We start from the raw sequence: 23939 nt of genomic DNA, 5'->3' as shown, positions 1-23939 counted from the left end.
GAAGGAAAGAGAAGGAAACAAAGTGAACGAGAGGAGTGTGTAAGCTCATCACTCAGCGGAAGAAAAAGGAGTGAGTTGCCGATCGAGCGAGCGAAATGAAAAGGGTGGAAAAGGGATGCATTACCTGAAGAGAAAGCGAGACGGCGAATCAAGTGAAAGAAAAAGAGTGGACGCGTGCGATGAAAAAGAGCAGAGGAGAGTAACAGAAAATGAGACTTAATGAGAGGAACAAAAGTGTGCGCGTTAAAGAGGAACAAAATCATATGAGTTAACGAGTGAGACAAAAGGACACTTCTAGAAAAAGTAACGCGAGCAAGAGAGAAAAAGAGGGGAAAAAGGAACCACGTGACAATCGTACAAGGAAGAACGGTAAACGAACCAGAACAAAAAACTTTCTTTCTCTGTTTTTCCCTTTAGAAGAGAGGGCCAGAGAAAAGAGGAGTGAGAAAAGCGATGGTGAAGTTCGAGGAACGAAGTAGAGTAACATTCAACCACACGTACTCGTCTTTCCCTTCTCCGTTCCTCGCACGTTCTCCCCTCTCCGTTCTCGCGACGAACCTCCACCTCTACGAAGCGAGAGAATCTACTGTATTCGCGCTCTACGTCCGCCCGTGTATTCGAGCTTCGCGTATTCGTTGCAAACGGCACACCGTTAACGGTACATCGCGTTCGTTACAATTATTACAAACATTCGACTCGACTACGGTTCGCCTCCAGCGTAATGGCTAACCCTGATGGCACGATACCGTGACGAGTTTCGAATTCCTATCTTACGTGTCATCTATGTACTTTGATTCTTTGTTAGATTTCGATTTTCATACTTTAAAATAGTAGAGGTTAACTATAACATTGACGGTATGATCGTTAACGATCTTCGCTGGTGGATAACGTAGCTTCAGCCGCATCTTCCTTTCCATTTTTAAAGGAAGAAAGATCTAATTGTTTATTCATTGGGCTAACAATACCGAGGAAAATACGATTGCCGCGGTTCCTCGACATTCCTCTGATTTTTTGCAAATTATTTGCCTCGAAGTGTCATCGATATTCCGTATTTCCGACGCATCTTTCGAGCGGGAACGATATTCACTGGAGAAGGTGGCTTGCAGGAGAGCTGGTCGATCGGCAGGAATTAAAATATCGAGCGTCTCGAATAGAGGAGCGCGTTCGGGCATCGAGCGAGACGAGAGCAGAGAGACAGAGACGGATAAACCAACAACAAGGATAGAAGAGTCGAGTAGTCCTGGCTTACTCTGTCCTTCTCGCTCTTTAGACTACGTCGAAACCTCTTTTCGTCCCTCGCTTTCCTTCTCTACTCACCGGCCACCGAAAGAAAGATAGAACTCCTTTTTGTCCTGGGACTGAATAATCCTTGTCCAAACGATTTTAGTCGATGTCTTCAGGTAATATTATTGAATGCCAATCGACAGATGATCCTTTCCTATAACCTTCGTCGCTTCTGATTTGACAGATGTTACTCCAGATTAGAAGTTACTATTATAAAATTTGGGCTCATTTCATATGTCTAAAATTACTGGAAAGATATTAAAAATTACTCTAACACTGAAATATGCATTAAAAATTTGATTTAAATATTATCTTGTAGCACGGATTACGAGTAAAAGAATAACGTGAAAGCAACCTGCAATCCTTCGTTGGGAAGTCCGGATCTCTTCGGAACAATTTTGCACGTCCAGTACCAGTTGGAGGTCGTACTAGAGATATTCTCGTCCTCCATGTTGAACCAAGACTCTTTATTCATGCATTTTATCAGCTGACCTAATTCATCTGTTATATTAAATTTTCAAAATCGTAAGAAATACATAAGGCAGCGAAATCACGAAACAAGAAATAGGATAAAGGCAAGAAGAAACGAAACGAAAAAAAAGCAGAGGTAAATACAGTTTCATATAATACGTACAATATAAACATTTTCAGATTAGTTTCAAATTTCATCAGTATATTCATAGCAGTCGTGTTTTTTTATACATAGTTATAATGAAATTTTAAAACGTTCATATAGTACACACGATATACACATAAAAGTTTTCTATTGTAAGTTGTCAAAATACTTTGGCGAGCTACTATATATGTGTGGAAAAACGCGAGTCAGGATTCGTTCGTAGTGAAACGTTGCCACGCTGGTGGGAGCGTTGTACTCTGGCTGTCTTGTAATTGAACAGACACGAGCCACCGAACTTCCTGAGTCCGTTTCAGCCTGAGGGAGAGAAGGATCCCTATTTCTGGTCTGAGTTTTAGGCCCGATTCTACAAGCTCGCCACACCGGCCCAGGATTAGACGCTTGTTTGTCCTCGCTGTAGCATCCTCGGGTTTTGGTTAACCATTTCCTTAGGTGTCACTATTTTTATTCAATGTCACGCCCGTCATTTTCGACCACTGAGCCCCTACACAACGGATCTACGCTTCGCGTCTACGTTAGAATTAAGAAATTTCCGTTGAATTTTGATACTTTGAAATTTGCTCGCTTCAAGAAATTTCTTCAAGATCTGATTTTTATTTCTAAGACGTTATTCTACTCGTAGGAATACTTTTAAGAAAATGTTGATGTTTGGAGACAGAGTGGACTAAATATAGAATCGAGGAATTTTTCTGACGAAAGCCAAATATAAGAAACGTTCATATGTGTGACATCGGTTGGTTTATCGTCGAAGGTTGCTTTCAAGGTTACGGACTGCTCCTACTAATTTATTCAGAGATATTCATGTGATGAAATGTTTTATCACTATAATATATAAGTATTTAAATGCTTTGTTAAATTTTATAAATCTTGAAAAAAAAAATATAATAACAGTCGCTCGTATCAGGGGATTGATAAATTGTTATTGATAAGAAATCGAACAGTTGGGGAATCGTCTATTCAAAATGTCGAAAAGTCTCTCCTATTGGATCGATTCTATAGCGCGAGAAGGAGAGAGATAGAGATAGTGGACTGAAAGTAAGTAGAAGCTTTGACTGTGTCTCCGTGGGATCGTGGCGGGATTACCGAAGGGTTAAAGGGGTTAAGCAGCCAAGACCTTTCGAATTCGAGGGGCCCGATAGTACCCAGCCATGGATAGATCTCTCCCTTTCTTTGCAACTGAACTCCGAAGACTTGGTGGGAAACATTGAGATTTAATATCTGGAGGAGGACGTGGCCAGTAGCAGAGAAAGGAAGTTTATCGTAGAAAACGTCTCGAAAGTAGCTGAACACGCCATTCGTCTTGCAACTGAGCGCACCCTGTCGTGTGTACATCAAACAATTTCAGATTCTTTGTCTTTCGCACTCAATAATCTTCATTCTCAAATTCAAATCTATATTTTATTGAATATTTAAAGAAACTGAAGATTATATAATTAATTATAATAATGGGATATTTTTAAGTTTTTTAAATTGATAATTTTAGACATTTTAAATCGATACTGTAGGTTAACCCATAACTGATATTGCTGGTTCTATGAAATCCTAGGTATTTTTACTTTCGCGGTATTTCGTGATTGCTAGCGAACATTTTTGTCTACCATTTTGATAAAATGGCCACCATTCAGTTAAAAGTGGCCCACGTTTGAAATTTCAAATGGCTGTGTTCCTTTGAGGAATTTCCAAAGTAAGATAAAACACATGATAATCTTGTAACAACAAAATACGCCTTTTGCCTGTGTTTCGGGATTCGAAAAAGATACACAGCTGGAATCAGGAATTTCCTTGAAGTTTGATTTTCATGTTTGGCCTCACCGACCTGGCTGCTAACCGACAAAAATTGCAGCGTACTCACGAAGGACGGTCGAGGAAGTGGAGAAGGTATATAGTAATGGCAGAGCAACGCTAACGGTGAAAAGAGAGAACAAACGAACGAGCATACACGATAGAAGAGGATGGGATACATTCACGGATAGGAAGAGGGGGACAGGGGCCAAGGAGGAAGGGAGGAAACCGCGCGAAGGGGAAAACGACTCAACTCGGAACTCGTGTCGTAGCGGTACTCGTTTTCTCCTCGGCACCGCGTATCTCGTTGCCACGAAATTGAATAACCGCGATATACCGTGGCCAGCGCACAAAGTTACACTTGTTCAAGCTCGAATTTCTCGACCTCGAATTCAACGTGATTGCAAAGGAACGTCTTGTTTTTGAAAAACCGAGAACAGATCTAAAGAGTCCCTTCAGCTTCATCTATGCCTAAAGTAGCGATTTCATTTTGTGAGAATTTAATGAATGTTTTTGTCCAATTAATACTTTACATACGTATGTCTTAAAATTGATTTCTTTCTTTTTATATTATAGTTCGTATTCGTTAATAAAATTTCGACAATTTTGGAAAGCGTATTGATTAATGTTGTCAATTAGATCCTAGATATTGTTTTTCTTCTTTTTCCAAGTGAAGAATCTTTGGGAAGCGACAAATAAACAATTTAAGAATACACAAATATTTAACGCAGTTCATTTTCAGTCCCGATTCGCATCACGTTACGATCATACACCTTCTCCCACACCCTCGCCTGTCATTACTTGTACAGTACACGAAACTCAAGGGAAAAGGCTTTCCCCACTCGACCGGCTGGCTGGTTAGGTGCTTGGTCACGTGTTGCGCGATGCGAGTGCGCGCCAGTCAGAACGTCGTTGACCGTTCAATGTAGCGGGTCGAATCTATCATACCGATACATATTCCTTCTGCTTTGATATTGTCATTATTTACAACGTGATCTACTATATTCTACAATGTAATAAGACATCATAGAATTATACAGAAGAATTGCACAATAGATTATAACTGCGCAGTACTATAAACACATTATCAAGGTTAGATTCGATCCATTGTATCGATCGTTCGTCAGTGTTCTGATTTATAGACGCTTACGTCAGTATGACATATAATCTGATGCTCAAACACAACGAGTAACGATAATGCATAATCTTATATCATCCATGTATGACTTCTGTGATATTATTGATATTAGAATGCGTGTGATCTATCTAAATACATATTTAATATTTCTATCTATAAGAATATAAATATATTCATGAGGAGCTAGATTTAGCAGGTGAAGGCACGGTTAACGACTGTAGTCGCGCTTCGTGCATTCTGGTTCTACGGTCTTGGCATCGCCGGAGCCGAGACTCCATGTTCTATAGGCGCCAACAAATTACAAGGGACGACTTGGTCGAGTGTGTACCAGGCGCGCAGGTTTACGAAGAGCTGTAGAGCTGTTATAAGTATCTTTTCACGAAAACCAAATATGTGCATACAAACCATCCAATTAGACTTATAATATCTATTTCAATCAATATAACATAACAAATACAATAACAAATAACCTTATTATTTAGTTCATTTAAAAAACAATTATTCCACAAACAAAACACAATTGATGCATAAAAAGAAAGTTTCAGTCTAGGATTTTCAAGACTAGAAATAAAGTAAAAATGGATGAACGAAAGAAAAGCGGGCAAAGTCGATATCGCAAAGTATGTCGGACCGAAGCAAACGAATACCGCTAGGTACAAACAAGTACGGACTCGGTGCGTCTAGTTTGCGCCGTACTGCGCATCGTTCCACCTCCTTGCTCCCCCTCCCTTAACCTCCACCTCCTACCCCCTTCGACAGCTACCTCTCTACCCCGATCGACCCTTGCTCGTCCTACACAGGATAACTTTCATTCGAACAGGCTAAAACGTTACGGCATAACTTGAGACAAAGGGCGTACTGAAACTTGGTCCCGTAACCGTTTCATTCGAAATAGAGTTCCTTAATAATGCATCCTCGAGGAGATGATGGTTACACCGGTTCGGTACAGGTATCCTTTGCGAGTTTAGGATAATTCACATCGCTAAAGGAACCCTTACCTGTACCATTGTTAGTATCCTTGACCTGACTAATACTTCACGGCAATTAGTATTAGGAGAAATTCCTAATCTCTTTGCTTTTAATCTATTCAAAAATATAAAAAATTTCATATTTGGAATTTTCGGTAATCTAACAAGTTAGATGATTCGTGATAAAGCTTAGAATGATTTACAGTCGCCGTGTGTGTTTTGCATCACGGAACTATAAAATCCGGTCTCAGATTTTAAGCCAAATATCGATTAGCGGCTGCAGAGTTTCGTGATTCGATGTGTCCCGTTCGCTGTCCCGTAATTGTTTCCATACAGCGGCGTGTATCGCATATTGTGCATAATCGCGTGCAATTTACATAGGAGTGGGCGGGCGCGCGCGACCAGAAGCAGAAAACCGTAACCCCGAACCGGTGAATTACGAGGTCGCCTATGAAGCGTCTTTCCTTCGTCGTCAGTTCGTTACGTAATTAACGATCGATAAGCTCCTTAGTTGCATATCGGCTATTTCTGCACGCGCCTACTTTTCACCTAACCTCTCCTCTACGCAACGTCTTCCAATCAAACGTGATTTTACAAAATGGCGGTTCCGCAGTACGTATTACATATCTTTCGTTAATTTGTCTCCATCTACTAATTTCTCGATGAATGTTTCACGAGAGAGCACTCGGGGCAAATGGAGGGCCGAAGGTAACTTGAAACTATCAATTTTTCAGTGGAAGTAAGAGGCGGCTTATTTTCTCGATGAAAAAAAAGTGGAAAGAGAAGAAAAAACGGTCCTACAGGAGTCAACCTTTTCCTCGCCGCTTTCACGCAACGGCCCCTTTAAGACCTAGCAAGAAAACACACGGGGCATCTCCGCTCGCCGCAAAAGTGCTCTTAACCCTCTCGTGCTTTGCCCTCCCCCTCTCCCCTTCGCCATCGTTCCTCCCTCCTCCGCTGTTCTGTAGGCTCCGGTGCCGGTTGGTGGCGGTCGCCAAGTTCCTGCTGGATACTCTCATTAGATTACATCAAAACGGAGGAAAGCGGAAAGATCTGTGTTCCATTATATTCGAACGCGTGCGCACGTATATAACTAAAAAGCAGAACGCGGATCTCCGTTCGGTTAAGATTGTTTTTTTCTCATACGGTGAAAGGAAGAGATGAAAAGACACGAGGGGTGGACTAATATCTATCTTAATCGTAGGATTAAGTGCTGCCGGATCGCTTTCGTTTTCGTCTAATCGGCCGTCACAGATGTCGCTGACGCCTTCGTTCCGAATCAATTGCAAATCGATCGAGATTTAAAACGTTATTCTACCAATTCTATTTTGTTAAGTAAAATGTTGTTTGAACGAAATGATACATACTACAGGTAAGGTTGATGGCGTTGAAGAAAGTCGGAACGGTTGAACGAGTCTGAAAACAGGTCATCGAATTAGAACCGAGGAACGAATGAATATGCATAGACCGAATTAACAACGTAATCGCAGAAACGGAAACAAGGATCCGCGTGAAAAGCCGGTGTAAAGAAACATGTTAAGCTTCGGCCAGGCGACATTACCAAACAAAGGGTTAAGGGACAAGTTTAACGTTTTGATACGCGAGTGGTGTTCTTTTTTCCTCTGTATTCGCGTGTAGCGCTACCGTGGTATACGGGCGTATGTATGAGCGCGTGCGCGTGCGCGCGCACTACAATATTTCACGTGGACGTTCGCACAAAAGCGCACGGCGCATTATCATATCGCATTACGGTACTTACACGCGCGTACATCTACTAAATTCCACGTATGCCATCGGGTATAATGTACCCTTCCTATCTACCATTAAATCAAACGCAAACCACCTAGCCGGTCGGACAGTTCATTTGGTTTCGCCAGTCGAGGCAGCGCGCGCGCGCGCGCCGCCACCGTATTCACTACGGAAATCGTAGCTTTCGTTCCGCGACCTCCGACGAAAACAATGGCAATCATTTTTCGACCGTGGATAATCACGGGCAATCCCTCGTGAACTTGGCAACGACGTTGCAATTAAATATAGATCGGTATTGTTATACAGGAGAACCATTCCGTGCTAATTACAACAGGTGTGGATACGGTGTGAAAACAAATTGATTAGGAGATATATATCTATATCAAGAATCATAAATCGGACGCGAGTCACTTAACATTCGCTCGATTTGTTTAACCCTACCAGTAGCAGCAGTCCCTGTCCCACGAGTCCACACCTGTTCCGTGCCGATCAAAACCTAGACCTATTCGATCCCGTGAGAAAAAGGTAGCGATTATACGAACGCGTATGTGTGGATTGCTTTTTCGGTGGTGAAGTTTGTACGAGAGCTCATCGTCGGGGAAAAATCGCAGTATATGTATCTCGTATACCGAAGGACGTGTACGGGTTTAAGCAGGAGATATAGAGGGGACCAGTGACGGAGGGGAAACGAGGAATCGTAGAGGACTACGGGGTAGATGGACCGGTAGACGAGAGGACGGAGGGGTGAGGATGAGAGCGATGGTGCTCGGTGGGGAGAAAAGGGACTCGGAACTCGTGTCGTAGCGGTACGACGTTCGGTCGGGTATCTCCGCATCGTGGGCCACACGCTCGGCCGGTATCGGCTCGCATACGCGCTCAGTCGTGGTCCGGCCTCGCTTGCGTACAAATGTCAGGCGGGAGCCATTTGATAGGACAACAGCATACGTACACAGTGTTTTCTTCTTCTGTCGTCGTACATACGTGTGCCCGCGAGAGTGCTTACATATACACAGACCTGTGGCAAATATAATACACGTTCGTATATATACGTATATCTAATACGCTCATTTCTCTTTCCGACTTTGTCCTTCGATCATCTCTATCTCGTCTTCTCGCGTAAAAGTCACACGTACTTAGAAGGGACTTAAAGTGTCGCGTGCGAGTACACCGGGAGTAACAATACGACAGTGCTGTATCGAAACGTTATCTTGTGACTGATATCGATATATTATATCTGTACATATACTGATAGTGCAGCGACAGCAGTGACGAAGGGACGTCGAGTCTAACGTGCTCCGATTAACTTCGTTCCGTTAGTCAGCCGAGTGTGTGGTAAAGCTGAGAGTGCCTCCTGCGAGAGCAGGAAGGAAGAACAAAGAAGCGACGTCCTCTGCCAGTCGGTGGAAGCAGAGCGGGGCTTGCGAAGACTGTCCCCTTCTGAAGTCTCTCTTCTCTCTGGATCTTCACCCCTTTCTCTGTGGATCTTCATCTCATCGGGTGTTCTCCTACTCTGGGCTCCGTCTCTGTCTCTTCGCTTTCTTCATTTCTTCGCCATCGACATCGTGTGAACACAGCAACGAGAAGTTGGTTTCGTCTTGAGGTAAAGTGATTTTGTTTGACGTCACGAAAGCGATGTCAAGTTGAGCAACCTCCATCCAACGTACGTCACCTATTTGTTCCCGTACTCTTATGACTCTCTACCCCCTCCATCTTCTACTCACTCCGCTACTCACTCCACCCCTCACCTCTTGCAACCCGGACTCTGTTGATTTCTTTTCCCCCCGCATCGCGTTAAGTACCGCGCGTGATGATCTTGCGACGAACAAGTACCGATATTATGCGCTTATGCGTATGACACAGCATCTGTTATCAATGGATAACGTAATCCGGGGAAAAACCTCTTAGTACCCTGGGTTTTTTATGTGGGCGTTACTCTCAACGACAGATGAACTGACTTCCTTTTCTTCGAGTAGCTCGTCCAGATAATCGCTCGAAAACACGGGGCTGTACTTTTTGTTCGCACTGTTGCTGTATTGTCCGAATGAAACGACAAGAACGATGCGAACTTAAGACTAGGACTGCGCAATGAGAATCTATTTTTTCCTCATCGTATATCAAAGCGGAATATATGTGTACAATTGATTTCCTTATGGAGATAAAGTATTTTGTTGATTCAACACCTTACGAGCTTTATGTTTTACGAGGCTTCAACATCTTATTTGAAGTACATATATTTTTGAAGATTTGAGTAGATTATACAGAGAGCGTCTAGTTTTTTGCAGGTAAGAACGAGACGCTATTCGTTACTGTTTAATCTGCCTTCTATCTAGTGTTGTAGCAACGGTTCGATATATCGTTACAGCGTATCTAAATAGTCCACAGCCTTCGATTTATCACGTTCAGCGGCTGCTTAGGGAATGCCATTAAGTGGATTGCTTAGCCGCTATCGATTTTGTATACTTTAGAGTCGTAACGTGTGATGTTAGCCAATCTGTATATCTCACTCCATTTTTCGATATACGCTCGTTTCCAACTATAATTAAAAACGGTTACTAATTTGATTCAAAATTAACGATCATACAAAGGCAAGCTATTATCTCAAATCCTTAATAACATTTAATAATATATACAATTTAATATAAACAATTATGCACGAACTAAAAAACACTAAGAAAACGAGCGAAAAATATAAATATGGCAGAGTAGAAAGGGCGACAGGGAATTTCTCAGCGCAAACTCATTCAACGTGAGCTGGGCTAGGTCAAGGGATGAATAGCGATGCGATAATATTTTCCCAAGCGTTTTTAGAGGTCGATGAATCGAGAGAGTTTCGTCCCCTGCAATTGTAACTGTATATAGTTGTAACTAGTCTCTACACGAAATCTTTTTCGTGTATCGGCCACAGTACCATATAGACAATTAAATCGGGAATCGCTAATAGAATTTCATAGACCAAAGTCGTTTCGATACGATTTTCGTCGCGCTGCTGCGGTTTTCTCGCGCTCCTCCCTCCCTCAGTCCCCATTCCCCTTCTAAACGATGTAACATATGCGCGCAGATTTACGAACAGAGCACGTATCGAGTTATTATCACGGCAACCGCATTAACCCCCGACTACTCGACCGGTAACAAGGGCCACCGATACCACCGCCTGTCCGAATCTATTTCGGATAAAGCCATAAAATTACTACTTTAAGTACACTTACTAATTCATTTATATGTCTGAAGATTACAAAGGAAAATAAGTATAACTTAGTTGACTCTTTTAAAATTTTGATATCATTTAATGGTTAAAAAAGTGTATTTTAATATAACTACTTGGTTCAAAGCCTTTTAGTATAGAAATAATTAACAGAGCCATAAAGTTCTATGGAAAATTAATGCCTTACCAAATATCTAAGATATAATAACTGGACTGTTATAAAATTGGTGAATCGGCAAATGACGAATTGTAGGTTATAAAGTTCTTTTATAATTTTACACGTTTAATAAAGTACTTGATTTTTAATTGATTTTTGTTAGTATATTGAAATTATTAGAAAGTGAAACTGCCTTCTTATTAGTGCAGCCAGTTCAATTGGTGAATTAATGAATTTAGTAATGAATTTTATAGATCTACCGTAATATGTGGATAAAATGTCATTGTCCGATAATTGTTGCGCGATTCGCTCGCCAGAGCGCGACCATTCGCGTATCGAAGCCTTTAAGGTCCCTTTATACCGCGTGCGCCGCATTCTTCTTACTGGTTCGCGCCTTGTCTCCACTTACATTCAAGGACGATTCAGACGTAACTGCTCTCTCTCGCGCGCGCGCACCATATATATTCTTTACACGGTTTTAACTTTGAAATGACAGAAAGGAAAAGTCCGTGAACAGAGAAATATAGAATGACATTCTTATAACGTAAGATGGGGACTTCTCATATAATGTAGAATTGATAATTGTTTGGCAATGTTTCTTGAAATCATATATGTTGTATTTGATATCTCGAATAAGAAATCTTTGTAGTTGACGAATGCGAAGATAGATATATCATACAAATATTGTTCAAATATATTTGTAAGAAATATTGACACGCCATTGTATTTATCCAATAGCATTTACATAATTAATCGATTCGAGCATACTAAATTTTTAGTATATTATACTATACTAGCTTTACTATACTATACTATACTCTAGTATACTAGCTTTCATACAACTACAAAAATTTCTGATTAGGATGAATGCCAAATATTATGAATACTAAAACCTCAATGTAGAAACTATTAAAAAGCGCTTCATTGGAAAATAAAGATAAGTGGTAAATGCTTTTTGTAGCTACATTAAGTAGACAGAAAAAGTTTACGTAAAGAGTAGACGTTCGTTTTAACTGCGTAACAGACGGATTAAAGTTACGTTAGTGGCCTCCTTCTGCCGCGGCTAATCTGCATTATTCTACGTGTTATGTATCATCTGGTCGAACGTGCGTGTTCTCTTGACTTAAAATTCAACAACGGCATCGACGTAACTATCTACGACTTTGTCGAGACGGTCCCTCGCGACATCCCACACTCGGTCAACAATAGATAGAGCCTCACATACATAACCTACCGTTTAGATAATGTATCGGTCATCGAGCGTTCGGTATATAGTCCAACTATCGTAATCGCAATTCCACCAAGATTTAATACCGCATATTATACCTTCTCCGACCAAAATTGAATAATCGAGTTGTTGAAAAAATTCCTAGCATCTTTATTATGAATTTCTTTCAAATAATAAAATATTCGAACGAATACTATTTTTATTTAGATATTACAAACAATTAAGAAGAAACACACGAGAATTCGTTCATAAAACAGGTTTCTGTTTTATTTTTTAATAAGACAATGTCGAGCCTTCTATACCCAAACAATTTTAAACCGTAAGTGGAATATGCATTCAACTTCATGTATCTTATTCACCGAATATGGTATAACCTCCTTATTATTCATCGTGGTCTTTGCAAATTTTATTCGAAAGACGTAGACAAGAAATGAAATATTGCAAAAGCCTGTAGGAGCTATTCGAATGAATTCGTTATCAGAAAAGTGCAATTTTTCGAGAAAAACTTTTTTGAGTATGCTTTAGATCAAAGCATACTCAACATATTTTCAATGTTAGGAACATCGACGTGATCTTTTCACCATTTTGAATTTTCTCAGTTAGTAGAGGGCGCGCAGGTTGCGATCACAAGTTAATCATCGATCCAAGGAATCGCTGCGCACTTAACGGTGATTTATATGTTTGACTAGCGGATGAAACTCGAATCACGGATAATAAAGGGCGACTAAACAGAGAAAAAAATCGGCGCGGAAATTCGGTGCACGCGTCGAATATCGGGTGAAACGTATCAGAGGCAGACGTTAACTCCGCTTTAAAATTCTACGGCACGAGGCTCGTAACTATTTACGTCCTGGCCGAGAGCATATAGCCACTTTCATAGGGCTACGCGACGCATCTGTTTGACTAGCGAACACACATGCAAGGCCCCGTTTCTCTTTCTGTGCGCGCATCGAGACGACGATCTAGACTTTAAACAAAGGTATTATCGCGCATACCAGATCTGCGTTGAATTACAAAGTAACTTGCGAAAGGGCATCCACTTGGTATCTCATGTAACCACTTGCAAAAGAACCCAAAGAACAATGGCCAGGTCGCTCAATTAATGATATCAAAAATCCTGTTTCAACGTCAGGGTATCTCATAGATAATAAAAGCTTCTGGATCTGAAGTTTAAATATACCGCAATTTAGTACTGTTAATCAGGCTTACAATAAAAATAGATAGTAAAAGATACGCAATAGATTGGCGAAGCATATCGTTTATTTGAGTGTATGTAAAATCGATACAAGATATTAGACTCGATTTCGAACCAATATAGAACGAAAAAAAAATAATATTTCTAGAATTAATGTAGTATTAGTTAAAAAGTGATATCTTTGAAAAAAAATTAAATAAAAGATCGTGTTACAAATCTACGCAGGATTTTACAAGAGATATACTGATTTGTGATATTTTTGTTTGCTACTGGACATTTCATAAATCTCTTTTTATTACGGTGTACTTAATATTCGTGTATTCGCGAATATGCAGAGATAAATTTCTTACGTGATATTAAAATATCGTTCATGATAACAGTAATACCAGACAGATCGCGTCTTTTGATCATCCGACCGAGCTTATTTTGCATTCGACAAGGACGTTGAATAACGATTAGCGACTCCCTACATTTATTAGGTAGGTATATGATTAATGAGCGGCGCCGCGATTGTTTTTTAACCGAGTACAGCTTCTTTTGTTTGCATACCGGTGATTTCTTCTTTTTCCCGCGACGTTTCCCGGATAGTTATCGATTTCTTTCTGTGGTTGTAACTTAGACATCGACATAGGACGCTTGAACTGGTGGTCGTACCAGTTATGCCATAAACTATATATTGTCGTGGACACTATTGTAACGATGAAAATATTTATAACCGCGCAGAAGCGTTCATAAGCTGGGAACTCGTGACACTTTGACCGTTAATGCTATCGCGTTACGAAATAATCGCCTGGTCGATAAAAAAGTGACGATTGTCTTTCTCATGTGAGTAAAAACAGAGCGTGCACTTTGATCAGTTTCGATACAATTTCCGTTTCTTTCCGCGGCCATCTTTTACTCTGTTGGTACATTGGAAAAATTATCAACTAATTAAATATCCCCTTTTCTGCATGTAGGGTGTCTCGGGATTTAACAGACAAACATTGTAAATGTGTTATGTGTCATGATCAAACATAAAATGTCATGACATTATGTGCTTTTCGAAAACAATCGTACAGTTGTAGCATTTAAACTTTGCACTTTGCACTTGCTTGACTCAAAGTACAAATGCAATAGCTACATGACTGTTCCCGAAAAAACAATATTATGCCATTCCAACAGCATAAAGATTTGTAATCTAAAATTCAAACAAAATGTGTAAACATAACATTTATAAACATGGATCGTTTAAAGCTTTACTAAAAAGTTATAACAGATATACAAAATACAAAGAAAGCAGTAGTTTATCCTCGAATATCGCCTTCAATTTTGCGCCATTAGACTTTTATGTGTGGACAATTTTAAAAAAGGTAGATATATCGAACAAGTATTAGATTGATACATTAAGATGAAATGAAATCAAAATGTGGTTCATAAGGTAATAAACTTTTTTATCGCTGTCACTTCCGTATCGACAGGAACGGTAAACATTTTGAAAGTACCGACAGCTAATGATCAATGTCTTGTAGCATATAACCGCAAGTTCATTATTGTTCTCTTTGTGCTATATATTATTATAACGGTTTTATAAAGCTTTAAATAACTCATATCTGTAATAACATTTCTTACTTGATTATATCCATAAAACATATCGACAAAGTTTGGATGTTAAATCCTAGAACCCTCTATTATATGTTATCAAAGGAATGGTTGAAATTGTCACGGTGTGTAGAAACTCATCGTGTTCTTTCGACTCTCGGATGCGGAGAAAAACCCGTTAGAAATTGTTCGATGCTACTCTTGCATGTCGCGAACGGCGGGCGTACACGCTTGCCACAGAAGCTTCGTGTAGCGGTAGTGGTTACTCATGGTGCGTGTGCAACAGCAGCAAGTATGCGCGTCCGCCATAGGCCCTTTCTCATCGTCAAGTTACGAAGGCCGAGTAGCGAGCGCGTCGAAAGAAGAACATCGGCAGCGTGAAAGTAAAGAAAGTGGGCCGCTTCAAGTATCGTTCAACCTAGTACATACTTGCATACCTACCCTCCTCTTTTCGCAGGCCACGATTCTTCCTTTTTATTCTTCCAGGATCGTCTGATCATGTCAAATTTATGATTATTTGCTAAAAATTTAAGATGTTTTGTTCAAAATTATATACATACTTTAATTTTAGTTAAAGCTAGAGTTTGTATGTTTGAATGAAGTGTTTTAAACATTTTATTTTCAAAAAAAGTTTCAACGATTTTGTCGGTAAGGTAAACTCATTTGGCGGGTGGTTGAAGAAGGAGATTGTTCTAATCAGGAATTCGACGGGCACAAGTTAGTAAGAGTTTCTTTTAATTCTAACTCGTATTCCATCTCCGGTTTACAACGCAACACGAACAAAACAAATCCGTGCTAATTTCTTAAGAGATTATCGATTACCGATCGGGTCTCGACGCGGCGAGGCTGTGGAGCCCGCGCGCACGATTCCCCCCTTACCGTTCGGTTACTTTTACCAAATAGCATCTCTATTACCATTCGTAACGCTCTGAAATACAAATTAATTGTGTCCCGTCAGAGATTCTAGAAAGTTGTCGTCAAGGCGATTGTTACGAAGCTGGACGCTAGCCAGTATCAACGTAGCTTCACTACTGTCACGCTGAAAATCACTCGACGCGAGATTATCGCGTGATTTGTTATCTATTAGACGTATACATAATCATAGTACCTAATTGCATATAAGTACCTTTTTTTATTGAACACATGAAACATAATCAGTTCATAAGCAAATATGTGTTATTTATAAGATATGCTATACAAAGTAGGGTATAAAAATAAAGAATGTGTATGACAACGTGCAAACCTAGAAACGTTAACAGATGTATAAGATTAGAATATAAAAATAAGATTAAGATAGGTCTATAAGTGGAGGAATTTTTTTGAGTCTTTTCTTAAGTTAGCACTTGAGGCCTACATATGTGACATAATAATATGTATATATATATATCCGCTTTTTATTTATTAAACCAATATAATATAACGCCATAACTTTCCTAATAGGAAATAAGCAACTGCACCTATTATCATTGATAGCTACTTAATATAAATATAAGAGTATTCTATAGTAAAGAAGATGAAAGTACATTACGTATATTTATTTATACAAAGCCTATTATTAGAAACTTTGATTCCAGCCTTATTACATACTTGCAAGTAATAATGTACGCCTAAAACATGATACGACTTGTATTTATGTGTGTACAAGCTGTCTCCTTAAAGTTAATTCCATTTTTACGAATCTCCTCTTGTAACGTTGAAAATTGAAACGAATGTTTTCTACGATGTTAGAAGTTCGTTGGTCCGTCAACGGACGTTGGTGAGGTTAGGTGAACTTCTTACTAATAGTATATAAAATTGAGGTGACGTTTTCCCTTTTTTATGTCAGCATCGGGTTTTCTCGGTACTGAATCTCTTTGAGTGGCAACCAAGTTCGAACATCGGGCAAAGCTTCCCAGGGTCGCGTGAAAAATAATCCAATTAACCATAATTGTCGTAACGCGAGGCGAAACGTGCACTTCCGCGACTCTTGCCAAAGATAACAACGCCGAAATTCCCTCCGCGGATCTTTGTCGCCCCCTATTTTCATATGTCGCTACTATGATTCTAATTTAAGACAAAACATATTATGTAGTGTTTACATAAAATTACATAAAATGCAGATGACACGAGTAATCGTTGTTGAATCGATATTCTATACGCCATATTGATTTAAAGGTATGGTTAGTTTGATTTTTTAATCTTGCTTTTATTGTATATTTTTGGTAAATGGTTGGCACATTTCAGTTAATGATGTGAGAAAGGAACATTACCTACAGTAGGTATGACACGAATAATTATCCTCTGATTGATCTTAATTTAAATTTAAAATGAATATTTCTAAATTATTTAACTTTTTTAAATCATGAATTCTTTGGAAAATCTAAGTTAGTAGTAATAAGAGGTAGAAATTCTTAAATTAGTAGTAATTAAAAATACAAATTTAAATTAGGGAATAATGAGAAGCAACAATTTTCTGTTTAGGAATTCAATCATCTACGTGAATAATGGTTGTAATCAGGTGGAATGACGAAAAAACAACTGGTTGGTAAAGGTATCGCGATTGCGTGAAACGTTTTGCCGTCATTGTTTCTAACCCCTTTGAATAAAATCGTCAAGGAGTGGATTAGTTGGCACGGTTCCACCATCGACTGGCTTCCCGGTACTCCGCACGATTGTTGCAAAGAACATTTTATTCCCTGAACCCATTCTACGAAGAAATTATATACACCCCTATTCTAACATTATTCTGTAAATTACAAGCAGCTAATTTAATATCTTAACATCACAAAATTTATTAAAATAATTCTAAAAAAGCAATGTTTGATTTAATGAAGATTTGAACTGATCATCTTGGCGATTGCAATCAAATGTTTTCTTCGTTACGCCAAGTTAATTGTTTTTTATTTGATTTTATATTTTTATTCTTATTGATTTTTTATTGTATATTTTTAATCATTTTAATTAAACAAAAGAGTGGTCGTCGTTAAAACACGGTAGAATTCACTGCTATGAAACATTCGCGAAGATTAATCGATTCTTCGAATGTGCATCCGCGACCGTAAGTTACAGTCGAAAAGCAATATCGGTTAATTCGCAATCGAATTCGCAGGAAATTACATTCGACGAAGGTATATTTGCGAGAGGCCTTCAAAATGCAACGGATCAACCGAAACGATCGTTTGCAACTAACCATTTTATCAAGGTTCAAACAATTTTCTCGGAATATTATTCCTAACTTTTCTTTCCCCCTTTTTTAACAGAATATTTCACGCGATTTTTCGATTCATTGAATCCCGTCGAAATATTTTTCAGATAGATACACCATCTCTAGGTGTATACTCTTTACGAAAAGAAAAAGCGCGAAAAAGAAACATGGCGGCGATTGAACGTTTTATACTTCGATGGTTATTTTTCTTTCTATCGTTGTAAAAAAAGGTACGCACTTTCTCGCGCGTTTCTTCCTTTGTTATTTGAACACGATGCGGTTGCAACATACAATCCGTCCAGTTATTTCGAACTCACGTACACAAACGAAACGTATAATAGAACGAGGCGCACGTACACAGCCTGCTACAAAACAGACGCGCACGAGAAAAAGAGGAAGCTTTATTTCTTTTTACCGGCCAATTCGATTACTCAAGGCACGCTTCTCACATGTACATACATATAGTACATATAACCTCTTTTATGATCTTCGAAAAAGTCCCTATACTCTCTACGTTGCGTTTCGTCATATCATGTAGCACTTTTCAACGTGAATTCCATGTAAATAGTTAGCGATTCAGTCATGCTCGTCTAAGCAGTCAGTCGATAATATAAATTCTCCTCTTGAAAAATAACCAACCGGTAGCTCTCGTCTGTTCTTAGTGGAAAAGAGTAAAAATAACCCTATACGTGTCTTTCTTCTTAGGTCTCGTGTCTTGGATGGAACGTGTCGTAGACCCTGTCTTGTTTTTGTAAGCGCAGTTACCGAGCCTTATCCATGCAAACGCACTGGCGATACACACTTAACCGCACGCACACTGAATTCGTTAGACCCGCACGTGCGCGTATTTAACGCACCGCGGACGAGCATCTTTTTCAGGCAACTAGTAAACACATACGCGTGTATATACAGACTTTTTTCCCCCGAGGAAGTTGCTTCTCATTTTTAGACGCCTTCGTTTAAAGCCATCCATGCTTTTCGGCGTTTAGACATTTACCAGTGCATAGTCGATAAAGTCGGTAATGAACTTAAAATTTAATATGGCGGCAAGTTATGAATATTTAAACATTTTGGTAGCGTTATAATGAGACACAATTATGGTTCTGTCGCTAAAAATTAAGATAAGTCTAAAAATGTATACAGAAATTACAAGATATTTGGTGTATATATTTAAACAATCAAAATTACTCGTTATATTAATAAACTTTAATATTCAGTGGAATCATCTTTAATAACTGTTACATATATGTTTAAAATGGCTCTTGGTATTGTATAGGGATTTTTAACTACATACGTGATGTAACAAATGTTTCGTAACTTCTATATACATTTTCAAACTGGTCCCAAATTTGACCAACATAATAGTGACAGTCATGTCGTGTCACATTATAATGTTACTGAAATTTAAAACTGTTTTATGTAACATACGAGTTTTCGCGAAGATCATCGCGAATTGTGAAATCAGTTCGATCAATTGTATCATCGAAATGTCACTAGACAGCGCGATCCGCTAATAAATACGTTGTTGGCAAGCAAACGCGTTTCCCATAACTCGTTGCACGCGATATACATAATACGCTATGAACCAGTCGTTTCGTGTATACATATATGCTTGCAAATATGAGTTAAAATTACAATTTATCTTCAAACACGTCGGAAACGATACACGATGAAAAAGGATCCTTCTCATAAAGTTCCTTTTACGAACTGAAGGGTGATGGTATACTACATATACTATACATATGCTATACTGGATACAGCCCTGATGGGTTGGTTTCCACGGCAGTGAGGACGGTTACAGCGATTTAAAACGAGTCTATGAAAGCCGCGCAACATCCAGCGAGCATAGCACAGAGAAAGAGAGAGAGAGAGAGAGAGAGAGAGAGAGAAAGGGAGGGGGGAGAGGGAGGATAACATTCCAGCGCGCAAAGAGAGGGATCCGTAGTAAATTTAGCGCACTGATCTCATTCTATGGTGAATCCGTGGACGAAAATAGCGGAGCGGTGAATGTGTTATTAAGGTGCGTTTAGGTCGGACCGACATGTGCGCGTAATCGGTGGCCGACAGTCACGCACCGCGCAGCTTGAATTCGATTCAATAAGACGTTGAACGCGTGCCGCCTCACTTATCGGTCTTGTGTGTAAATTGAACCGCATCTTCGTTCAACAATACACGTATCATATAAATATGGAGACTTATTATATGTATAGGTTAATTTTAATTGGGAAACAGAAAAGATAAAAGTATATGTTTCAGAAGAAAGTACGAATTTCATATTGAATAGTCGTCGATATACAAAGTGTTATAAAATATGGAGCCAGACTTTGTGAACCGACAGTACTCACTGAGAGAAGTAAAAAGAAAGATGTCTAATCAATGTACAGTTTTGTTATGTCAAGTTTTGTTTAGACTTTTTGTAGTAAATTTATCAGCAATGAATCGATTACAGTCTTTAAGTGACGCTATAAAAAGAAATCGAGAGGATTCAAGGCAGGTAGTTGAGGACTTAACCTTTATCTATTTCGTATCGACAGTTTGATCTAAATATTGTCTTAAGTGAAAAATATGGGAAATATAAAACTTGATATAATATTGGAAGAATCAACATAATTACCATTAATTAAACATTTTTCACTGTTCTCTCGGTAAGTATTATACCATCAATTCGTTTTTTAATAGCGTCCTGTACAAAGTATTCATAGCAAGAATGTTTCGTTTTCAAGTGTATACTGGTCAGATATCGCCGTAGGTTGTGGCTTTCGCAGCTTGGTGCGTGACAAAGCTTATTAAAGGGTGTAATGGCAACTTAATCTTTCCGTGAACTTTAGGTATAATTAACGTTTACTTCTCGATTTCTATCCGCTTGTAACGTGGATTTTTATGAACTTGAAGTCATTATCGTTCTCTCTATCGTATAATGACTAGAAGAAGTATTGCTACATATCAGATTCTACATTTCGCTTTTATAATATTTTTTCGTAGTCGTATGAAAGTATATATTATTAAATGATATAAAGTTTAATATATTTGAATGTAATTAATTAGTATGCGAATGATATAAGAAATATACTATGGCGTGTCAATGCTTTTTGTAGCCGCTATATGTTATACTACTCGGAAAAAAAGGAGCTTATTTATATTGTGGTAACGGTGTTTTAACGAATTAGCGAAAACGTATGTGAGATTTTTCCTTTTATTCGAATCGCTTGTAATCGCATTGGCCTGTAAAAAGGGGTTAATAGCCGGTACCTAAACGCACCTTTACGATGGAAATGTATAATAGAGGAACCGTGCGTACGCGCATCCGCGTTCGTTCACTTCTGGAATGAGTTTCGAGCCGAGACGAGTAGCGGACTAGCGCCCAGGTGGCGCTGCGGGCGCGACGCCAATCGAAATTTCGGGAGGGCGATGACTGGGCTTCGCCCCCAGAAACTGTGATCTCGTTTTTCTGTCACTGACCTTCCGCGAGCCGCTGGTCCACACACAATCATTGTCGCGCGTAATTTCTGTCAGTTAACCAATCATATAATACACTACCTGAACTTCGTTATCAATTTGTCACCCTTTTTTATAATGTATGATAGTTTTTGACAAGAATAAAAAGATGCTAGTTACTAAGACGTGGTGATCGTTATTTTGAAACTATGAATATTGTACAATCATTGTATAAGTCAGTTGCCTGATATTTTTTATATTTTATTACTACAAAAAGCTTAATCTATATCCTTTGTGTATAAGAAAAACATAGATAACATCTTGATTGTTTATCAACTAAAAGGGTAGTACCTTTTAAGGAGTTGTAAACCAGGAATAATAGATATTCTTATACTTACACCACTAAGATTTTCAACATATATGCATCGTCAGGAGCTCGATTAAAACGATGAATTAGAATTTAATTTAGGTTAGGTTTTGAAGAAGACTAATTTACTACAAATATTTCTTTGTACAATTTCTTTGAAAATACTTCATTATAATAACTAGAGGGCGCTGTATGGTTTCCTTTTTATACGATAACATCTCAAACATGTCAATAGTTTGCAAAGCTATATTTGTGGTGTATATATTCGGCTTAAAGCCGCAGATGCATACGAACGAAGAAACAAGTAACATACTTGAGCTATTGATGATTCCGAGTCTCGGGGATCACCGAACTATGTGACATCTTTAGAATGCTAAGCATCGCTCACAATGGTAGAAATTCAAAGGAATCCAAAAGTGTAGGCATTCAGAGATCGGCTGCTGTGTCGCTTTGCTCGATTTTATGAATTCCCTTAGGCACGCGTTACTTTCCATCGGCGTGGGCATAAATACCACTGCCGTTGGTGGCGGTCACGCGCGTCACAATCATTATGCCACAATAATTATTAATGTCTGCATTACGTCACGCTTATATACGCGATACGCGCCTTCAGGGAAATCCTACGCGCGTTAACGTCATTAATGTCGTGTGTGTCTTCCAAGCGTTTCACATTAAAACAGGTCATTCTTTTTCTGAAAATCGTTTTATCAAGAATTTTATTTGTATCTTACACTCACGTATCACAAAATTTCACAATTCGAAATGGGAACGTAAATTTATTTATTAACACATTACATACGAGCAAATAATTTTCATAGATATCTGTCTCTATGTTATATGATTTAATATATGTAATATAAGTATTATAAAAATTTCTACTACAATTTCGTAATATTTATATTAACCGTATTGAAATTTCCATCATACACGTAACATAAAAATATATACCAGCTCGAAACATATAACCTAAAATTTTTACATGGTAATCGCGTGAACTTATTTTGTCAAGTCAAGAATCAACGAAAGATTAGGAAGCATTGTTTTCATGGAGGCGACTAAATCAATTTACGCTGATCGAAAACGGCCCTCATCTGCAACGAAGAGCGTCGGAATCGGATATCTACCAGGTGTTTTCTATTTCCTCAGGTTACGAGGGGCTCGCGTAAGGGCCTGCAAGTTGTGCGACAATTTCAAGCGTTATTTGTTAAGTTAGATTTCAATGTCTATATCTTTAATATAGTGATTTTACGTATGTATTTAATGAACGAATAATTCGAATATCGTCGTAAGATACAGTATATGGTATCACTACAAGGAATGATGGGAAGAAAATTGTCAAGGATGATGAATAATACCCGAAAAGTGCGACTCTCGAGATTGGAATAATCGTGATCGAGAATAAGCGAACCAGATGGGTTTCTCTGACGCATCCGCGAGGACGCTCAGCTAGAAATAGAGAATGATTATGCCCGGAGTAATCTCAATAGTGACAAACATTTTCTCCGTCCATAGTTAAAATTAAGACAAATTCTGGTCTTCAATATTGTCGTGTCGAATAATATGATAATCTACTGGGATACATAAAGATCGAACAGCGAGTCACGTATTAATTAAACGCAACAGAAGCGCTTTAATCGGCTTGAGTGCACTTAATTATAGATACGTCTCGTTTACAAGAAGCTACCAATCGATAATCGATCAAATTGAAGTTTGACAAATCAATTTAGAAGAATGTCAGATATATTCTTAATTATAAAGACTCTTATTCAGTTAATAATCCATCGGTAATTTAAAATAATGAGTAAAGATTCTTGGATAAACGCAAAGTTTCAGTATACACTTGCACCTTCGAATGACGCTGCTTCGTGCTTCAAAAGTTCATAGGTCCCGCAAGTACACACGGGCCCCTTCCCCTCTTCTCGTGTTATCACAGCAAAAACACGGGCATGGCAACAAGGAGAGTGGCGCGTCTCCTAACCAGCTGGTGGAACGCGTGACGTCACGCGTCTACCTACACCGAAGCTACGGCTGTCCTCAC

At 38.9% G+C, this 23939-nt stretch overlaps 1 protein-coding gene across 4 annotated transcripts in view; it reads left to right on the top strand.

Annotated features, from left to right (window-relative positions):
* The window catches only part of LOC117211252, a 94217-nt gene that overhangs the window by 56196 nt on the left and 14082 nt on the right, over positions 1-23939 (top strand). The window contains exon 1 of one of the 4 annotated variants that reach the window (XM_033454991.1): positions 8022-9155. The exons of 2 other annotated variants lie outside the window; for them this stretch is intronic. Coding sequence is in view for 1 of the 2 variants with exons in the window: in XM_033454982.1 (XP_033310873.1) it covers positions 17418-17445 (28 nt within the window). In the remaining variant the exon portion in view is untranslated. Of the gene's footprint in view, positions 1-8021; positions 9156-17402; positions 17446-23939 lie in introns of those variants that run through there. One more of the 4 variants, XM_033454982.1, reaches the window with a different exon arrangement.

The sequence above is a fragment of the Bombus bifarius genome, unplaced genomic scaffold (assembly GCF_011952205.1).
Source record: "Bombus bifarius isolate JDL3187 unplaced genomic scaffold, Bbif_JDL3187 scf7180000007970, whole genome shotgun sequence".
Classification (NCBI taxonomy): Eukaryota; Metazoa; Arthropoda; class Insecta; order Hymenoptera; family Apidae; genus Bombus; species Bombus bifarius.
This window is presented reverse-complemented; position numbering and strand designations above follow the sequence as displayed.